This window comes from Notothenia coriiceps, unplaced genomic scaffold, assembly GCF_000735185.1.
Source record: "Notothenia coriiceps isolate Sejong01 unplaced genomic scaffold, NC01 NC01_scaffold00017713, whole genome shotgun sequence".
Taxonomy (NCBI): Eukaryota; Metazoa; Chordata; class Actinopteri; order Perciformes; family Nototheniidae; genus Notothenia; species Notothenia coriiceps.
In genome coordinates, this window is record NW_011350414.1 from 374,737 (window position 1) to 382,107 (window position 7,371).

General features: G+C 38.9%; 1 protein-coding gene across 2 annotated transcripts; it reads right to left on the reverse strand.

Moving 5' to 3' along the window:
- Positions 1–578: 578 nt before the first annotated feature.
- Positions 579–6,730, reverse strand: LOC104950523 (uncharacterized). 2 transcript variants are annotated; one of them, XM_010777055.1, is made up of 11 exons: positions 6,608–6,730; positions 6,072–6,220; positions 5,832–5,979; positions 4,484–4,840; positions 3,882–4,163; positions 3,751–3,774; positions 3,516–3,617; positions 3,380–3,410; positions 2,954–3,003; positions 2,755–2,786; positions 579–900 (listed from the first exon to the last, which is right to left on the reverse strand). In XM_010777055.1, exons 1-11 carry the CDS (start codon positions 6,675–6,677, stop codon positions 802–804), a joined length of 1,344 nt encoding a protein of 447 aa, XP_010775357.1. In that variant the 5' UTR covers positions 6,678–6,730; the 3' UTR covers positions 579–801. The 2 variants fall into 2 exon arrangements, with proteins under 2 accessions (XP_010775357.1, XP_010775358.1); XM_010777056.1 differs by having other exon boundaries at positions 6,072–6,216; positions 6,608–6,684.
- Positions 6,731–7,371: the final 641 nt, after the last annotated feature.

Below are 7,371 nucleotides of genomic sequence, written 5' to 3' on the forward strand. Positions count from 1 at the left end.
ATTAGAAGGAGAACAACCTGATGAATGACATTCCTCGTGTTTTGCCTTTTGTGTTTTTTTGTTTTACTTTCAATTATATCTAAATGGTGCCCTCTGCAGAATACTTAGCACAACTACAGCTGGACAATTTGGGAAAGAGTTGTTGGTTCTCTTTTTCTTCACAATCTTAACACACTGTGTCGCATGAGTATGCAAGCATATATTACATTTTTCTTACCAACATGCATACAGTCTAAGGTCCTGATGCCGGAACTAGATTGTAGGGATGTCCCGTTATCAGATTTTAACAAGACTATTATCAATTCAATGTGTTTAAAGAGGCGGGTAATTGACTGCATACAATGTTTTCATTTTTACATATTAGATATCAGAGCTATAGTCATTTGCAAAACTGTAAATACAACTCCATGATGAATGATAATGGTAACGATCCATTTAGAAGCTGTTACTAAAGCAGCTTGTGGTAGGATTGTTTTCACATCTGTTTTTTCGAGGTCAAGGATACACTTTGAAGGTAACCTTAAGGTAAGTTATCCACCACATGGAACACATGTCATATAAAAAATAATAATCACATCTTTATTTAGATTCACTGGCTCAGTAACATGTAAGATCAAACAAACATCATATCCTGTAAAATTGTACATTTAACTGCTGAACATGAAATAGGAAGTGGGGAAATAGCCCTTCCTGTCCTGCTGTGTTACTCCAGCTGACGCTACATTGATAAACTCAAAAAAGTATAAACAGACAGAGAGAAAGAGAGGGACGGAGAGGGAGCGAAAGAAAACACCAAATGTTCTAATGGTAGGGGTGGGTCGGGGTTGTGAATGTGGAGAGCGAGGTCCATAAAGGGGATCTGGAGGCCGTCTCTGTGGGTGAGTCCTCACTGGCCCATTCCTGCACACAAAACACAAACACACAAGCTGTTAAAGATTCCAGCAGTCGTTTATTGTGGTACCGTTTATACCCCGGTTTGTACTTTCAAACAAGTTTCCCTGTGTCGCTTAAACAACTACACATTATTTTGTTTATTTCATAACCTATTATCACTTTATGGCCCTCAATTGAATCGAATTACCTAAGACTTCTTCTGTAGCAAACCTCCACAAATCCAGTTATACACTTATCCATCTTTGTTAACTTACATTAGTTAACCCTTAGATGCACGAGTGACTGGACCCTACACTCTTCCATAAGTGGGTCAAAAAGGACCCGTATTAGAATAATATATACCATTTTTGTCATTTTGGTTAAGAAAAATCACTTATATAATATTTAGTATTATATTTTGGTTCACACTAGAAATATGTGTTCACTATTTATAATTTTAGACATTTTTTTACATTTTCAAAAAAAAACTTTTTCCCATAGGATCCCATAGAAAAATGCATGCGGGTCATTTTTGGCCCACTTATGGAAGCTTGGGGTAGTAATACAAAAACTACAATTTCTTAAAATTAAAATAAAACATTTGAATGGCATGATATCCAAAACATGTTTTTTGAGGAATAGCTGGAATATGAAATGACAAAAATATGTAATTACAAAGATACTTCAAGAAAACCACCTCACCGGGTCAAGAAAGACCCACTTATGCATCTAAGGGTTAAAAAAGTTGTGACACTCAAAGTGCAGTCAAATCTGTGATAGGAGAGGGGCAAGAAAACAATATATAACTGATAAAAAGATCATAAAAAAAATAGCTGTGATCTTGATGAAATGACTGCTTTTTAAGTAAAAGGTAAGACGAGGCCATGCCAGATCAGTGCTTAGACTGACAAAACTGATATTTAATATTCAGATCCTGCAATGGCTGCTTAATGACAGCAGGTTAGTGTTTCCATCAGCTGGTAATGACAGCGTTTTTTCCTGATGGCTGTTTAGTAACACAGAAAGAAAGATAGAGCCTAGTTAGAGCTCTTAGTCTAATGACAGTCCTTCATCAAACTAATTAATACATGTGATTACAACTAATGAGAAGGAGACATTAATGAGGAATGTGTGTGGGTTGACAGTATGCTTGATGATTGGCAGTGTGTGGGTGTGCGAATATGTGTGTTTCTGTGTGTTTGTTTACAGCGAAGGGATCAGTGAAGTTTACAGTTGTTTGGGAAAGTGAATCTACAGGAGAAACAAACTGTAGACGCTGCAGAAATGCCAGAAATACCTAAAGAAAGAGGGGGACTGACGTCAGAAAACTGCACATGATCTGCCTCATTTTTGTGTCCAAATGAATACTATTTCTATTGTAAAGCTAAGAATGCTTTATAAATACAGTACGTCTTGTCACATTCTATCATGGAGTTGTTGTTTTCCTTTTACTTTACTTTTTTAATCCTAGAAAAGACCAAAACCCTCAATGAATTAGTCAAGTACTGTATATCCAAACACTGTCCTGCTGCTGTACATGCTCAGTATACACAACATGTGTATTAATCCACTGCGAGTAAAATAAAAAAAAGAAGAAATGTACTATTTACTTCTATTTGAGTACTGTTCGCCACAAATGTCCTTGTCCAGATGTTTGAGATTCTGTAATAAGAACCTTTGGGGCTACTGAGAGGTGGACTAACATAGTGTGTTTTGGGCCTTTACTGTCTTTCTGCTGGCCTATGATTAAAGCGTACTCTTTAACTCAATGCATTGTTATCGAAAGTACAAAGGTAAAGTAAACTGTTGCTTAATCGTAGTTGATAAATTACACAATCATTTGTATTATCAACTGTAGATAAAGGTATTATAAAGAATTACCTGAGTGATACTTGTACGCCTGAGTGTAAGGTCTGTAAAGCAAAAGAAAAAATACAAGCACAATGTCAAGCAGTGGTTTGTATCAGTATGTATCTTTACTTTCATGAAATCAATGTCAGAACCTAAATAAAATGGCTTAAAATGCAAGAAACTGAATGGCCAGACATTAACCAAGTTAGAAATATGATCATAAACTCACCCACAACATGGTCCTTTGCATGAACTTGAGTCCAGAAGTGTGCTTCCTCTCTGAAACAGTTCAACACAGCAACATTTCATACCACAAAACCAATCGTGTAACATAATAATGCATTTTATATACCGTGTTTATGAAAATAAATGTGATTGGAGCTGTGTAGAGGCAACCCTATAATGTGAAATGGGTTTTTACATTGTGTAACAGGATTAATAAAGTGAAACTACTTTTGTTTGCTGAGAATTATACATTATTAACTATAACACAAGTTCAAGCTAATTCTGGGAATTTTTGATAGTGGGTGTTTTATTGATAGTTTTGTTTAAACAGTTTCTTAAGGTGCAAACCTGAGGACAATATTTTCAGTTGCAGTTGGGACAAACTGAGTGATCATTTACTGGTCTTTAAGACAAATGTAAATTAGAATACCTTCTCTTCTTTTCCTCAGCTGCTGCCTTGACTTTAAAAAAAAGAAGAAGAAAAGGCAATATTAATTTTCACGAGGAAGACATCTTGACTGTGTGTATGCATCATGTGAGGAAGCAGAAATGTATGTGTGACATACTTTTCCTGCGTGCCACCACAACCACGAGTATCACTGAGCAGAGGAACAACACCACAACGGAGAAAGACCCCAGTACAAGAGGCCAGTCCACAGCGGAAAAATCTGGACACAGCACACCGGCATTATTGTGAGTCATGGAGTAGAATGATAAGTCTAAATCCCTTTTTTTGTCATATGTCCCACTAGATAGGATTATGTATGAATTATAAGCATGTTGTAGGGTTGGTAGGTCTACCTGTTGATGATGGAGGAGGAATTCCTAAAAGATTGGATAAAGAAAACAAGAAGTCTTAAACTCTTTTAAAACCTCAACATTAACTTTTGGTCAATTAAAACGACGCATAGAGTACAACAGCTCATCTGTACCTCTGGTTACAGCTAAAGGGAGGCTGCGTGGAGAGTTGCTCCATTTCCCCGCCAGGAGGACATTGTACTGGCACTGGTAGAAAGCCACCGGAGTTTCCTGTACCGGCACTGGGAAGGTGACCTGATGGTGGATCAAGGTAACTTCGTGAGTGTCAACAAGAATTTCATTATCAGCCACGTAGAGGGAGAACGCAGCACCGGGGTACGCAGCAGAGCCTGTGCAGAGCAAATGCCACACAGCCGTCTGCTGCTCGAGGACGAGAGTGGGAACAGGCAACGCATCTGAAACCAGACCAAATCAGGAGAAACATTAGTGAAAGCTCCTGCCTTGTATATTGTGTATACAATCAAGATTCAAAGCTTTTATTGTCATTGTACACAGTGTAGTTATGTCAATTAAAAGCTTAGGTCACAGGCTCCTCCAACAGTGCAACACAATAAAACAGATCCAATAGTGCAAGTAAATACAAATAAAATAGAATAGAAATAGTGCAAGAATAGTCTATACAAGTATATAGTATCAGCTGCTTTATAGAGAAATAGTGAAAGAAGGATGTCAATGTGGTAACAATAACAATGCCTCCTATGTTGGATATCCTCACCTGTAATAGAGATTAGAACCATGTTGCTGACAGTAGAATTAACCAATCCACTTCTTAAATTGACCTGGTAAAGGCAGGTGTACTCCCCCTCCTCTCCACCCGTCACCGGCCCCACAGTGAAGACTCCTGGCTGGGGGTCATGGTTTGATACCAGACTGGCTTGAGGCTGGAGGATTACAGATGTGGCCCCCGGTTGCTTAGCGGCCCTCAGCAGAAGGAAGGTCATGGGTCGGTTGCCAAGGTTAGACCGGGACTGAGACTGAGGCGGGACAGGGACAGAGCAGCTGAAGGACAGAGTGTCCCCACGCTTCACCTGACCAGTGGAGGGGCTCACAGACAACACTGGAGAGGGTGTATCTGGAAAAGTACAGAAAGATAATCAATAAGTCCTATGTGTTTGTTACCTCATTACTTTTAAATATGTTACACAAAATTAATTTAAACATATGGCAACGCTAACATCCTTGGTTTGCCGCAGTTGCTAGCCAAACTTCCCTTTGTCACCATCAACTGATGAAGCCACACATTGTGTTTGATGTCCGTGTGTGTGTGTACAGTATGTGTGGGTGGGTGTGTGGTTTCTATATGAAGTGCAGGATGTAACTACCATTACACACACCCACAGAGCTGAGGACAATAAGAGACCACAGAGAGCACCTGCATGCAGCACTCTGTTCTCGAGGTTGTAGAGCAGCGGATGGGAGGGTTTATTATTTTATACCACATGTACAATCACTACTGGGTGCAAACTGTAAAAGATTGACTCAACAAACTCTGTTGCTCCACATCACACCACATCCACTTCCTACCTTTTCCTTTATAGTAAGATAAGATAAGATAAATGTATTGTAACTGTAACTGTAAAGTGCAATCAAATGTAATTTGGAGCAAGCCTGTTGATGTTAAGGCACAAACATATCTAGTGTTATAAATGTATAAACACAGAATAAAATAATAAAGTGTCCAGTGCTGCAAGCAGACTGTCAGCAGTACTACCAGTGTATATGAATATACAGTGTGAGTTTCCATATCAGGTAAAAAGCTAAAAAGCCTTTAATCAGATGTCTGTAAATTGGATGTTTCAATATTTAAAAGCACTGCCCATATTTGTTCAGAATTACCTGATAACATAGCCATCTGATAAATGGCTCTTTAACTTTGTATCAATCAATGTTTCCTTTAAGATAGTGCCTTCATTACATTTGTTTGAACTTTTCAAGCTCAAGATCTCTTGACCTTTTTCTATTTTAAAAGAGAGAACATGTTTGGACTGAGTGTCCAATCACATTCTTAATTGATCAAAGGCAAGATTATTAAGATATGCATTAAAAAACAAACATAAACACACCTCTTGTCTTCTCCAGATGTAAATAGGGACTGAAGGCACTGAAACGACCCTGTTCTTTGTAGATACAGCAGAAGAGTTGCGCTGTATTATTTTCCTTCACAGTGAAATGAACCTCCTCAGCACCAGACTCCAGCACCTGAGAGTCCACCTTAATAGCAGAAGAGACACACAGAACGATTAAACCAAAGGAGCCAAGTGGTAGCATAAGACACACCAGAGAACATCTGCAAAAGAAATTACCTCTTTTTTGTTTCGGTACAACATAAACTTAACCCCTCTCTGACCATCTGGGGCCCGGCAGACCAGAACCACCGAGCCCTTTGACCTTGAATAGATGTCCAGAGTAGGTGACGTAAGAGGAGGAGAGGAAGTGGAAGCTGAAAGTCTTCCTAGGTGTAACATAAAGCAAGAATCAGTTGGATTTCACAAATTCCTTTGGAGGTGGAACAACAGTGAAGCAGGCATGACAAACACTGCTTCTATGATTGCTACATGTGGTCAAGCTCAATCTGTACCGGTTATTGCAATTGATGAAAAATAGAACATAAAACGCAGACATAAAAGGAGACATAGCTGTAATTTCCATATGTGGTACATTTACAACAGACCGAATTGTTTGTGTGAATCATTACATATTGAACGGCAGGTTACAATAGTTTACTTCTTCTTGCAGCATTAAAACAGTTAATAGATATTTCTAGTGTAAATCAACTTTTTTAGTTGTTAGAAAAAAACAAATAAATAACTTTGAGAAACACCTTTAGCATGATCCTTACCCAAAAGTTGTAGAAAAGTGAAAATCAGATTGTATATCCAAAGTGATTGTCCAACACTAACAGCCTGCATCTTTGACACACGAAGAAGACTGAACAGAATAAGAAAGCACCTAGAAGTGTGGGCTGCTCCCTCTCTCCTCTCTGTTTTCTAAATACGTATCACATCCTCTTGAAGACAGAATGATTGGGGGAAGTTGAAACAGTAAACACACTTCCTTTTTCGGAGTCAACTGGTGGTGTGCATGATGAGAATAAATAGCAGGCCTGTGTCTCAGTACCACACATGTGCTAATATTTCTGTGTCAGCACACTTGTGAGGACGAAGTAAATACAAAATGTCCCAAGATGCCATCAGGATGTGAAAACTGTGCTTGATTATCAGTGGTTTCAAGGTGTCAAGGCTTTTATTGTCATGTGTGCATAGCTACAGTGTAACTATGACAATTAAAATCTTAGGTCTCCTCCAACAGTGCAACACAATAAAACAGTTAAAATAGTACAAGTATAACATAAAATAGAATATAATAGAAACAGAATATAATAGAAACAGTGCAGAATAGTCTATTGTATGTAACTATGAATGAAGGATGGGTCATGACCGAAAGAACGAGATCGCGGGTACAAGCGGCCGAGATGGGTTTTCTCCGCAGGGTGGCTGGTGTCTCCCTTAGGGATAAGGTGAGAAGTTCAGTCATCCGGGAGGGACTCGGAGTTGAACCGCTCCTCCTTCGCGTCGAAAGGAGCCAGTTGAGGTGGTTCGGGCA

Bases quoted from the DNA above. Each gene is read 5' to 3' on its own strand.
- LOC104950523 (XM_010777055.1), bottom strand. From the start codon at position 6,677: ATGCAGGCTGTTAGTGTTGGACAATCACTTTGGATATACAATCTGATT. The intron at 6,221-6,607 runs GTAAGGATCATG...TGTTACACCTAG, and splicing joins CACTTTTCTACAACTTTTGG to GAAGACTTTCAGCTTCCACT. The intron at 5,980-6,071 runs GTAATTTCTTTT...TCTGCTATTAAG, and splicing joins TGTACCGAAACAAAAAAGAG to GTGGACTCTCAGGTGCTGGA.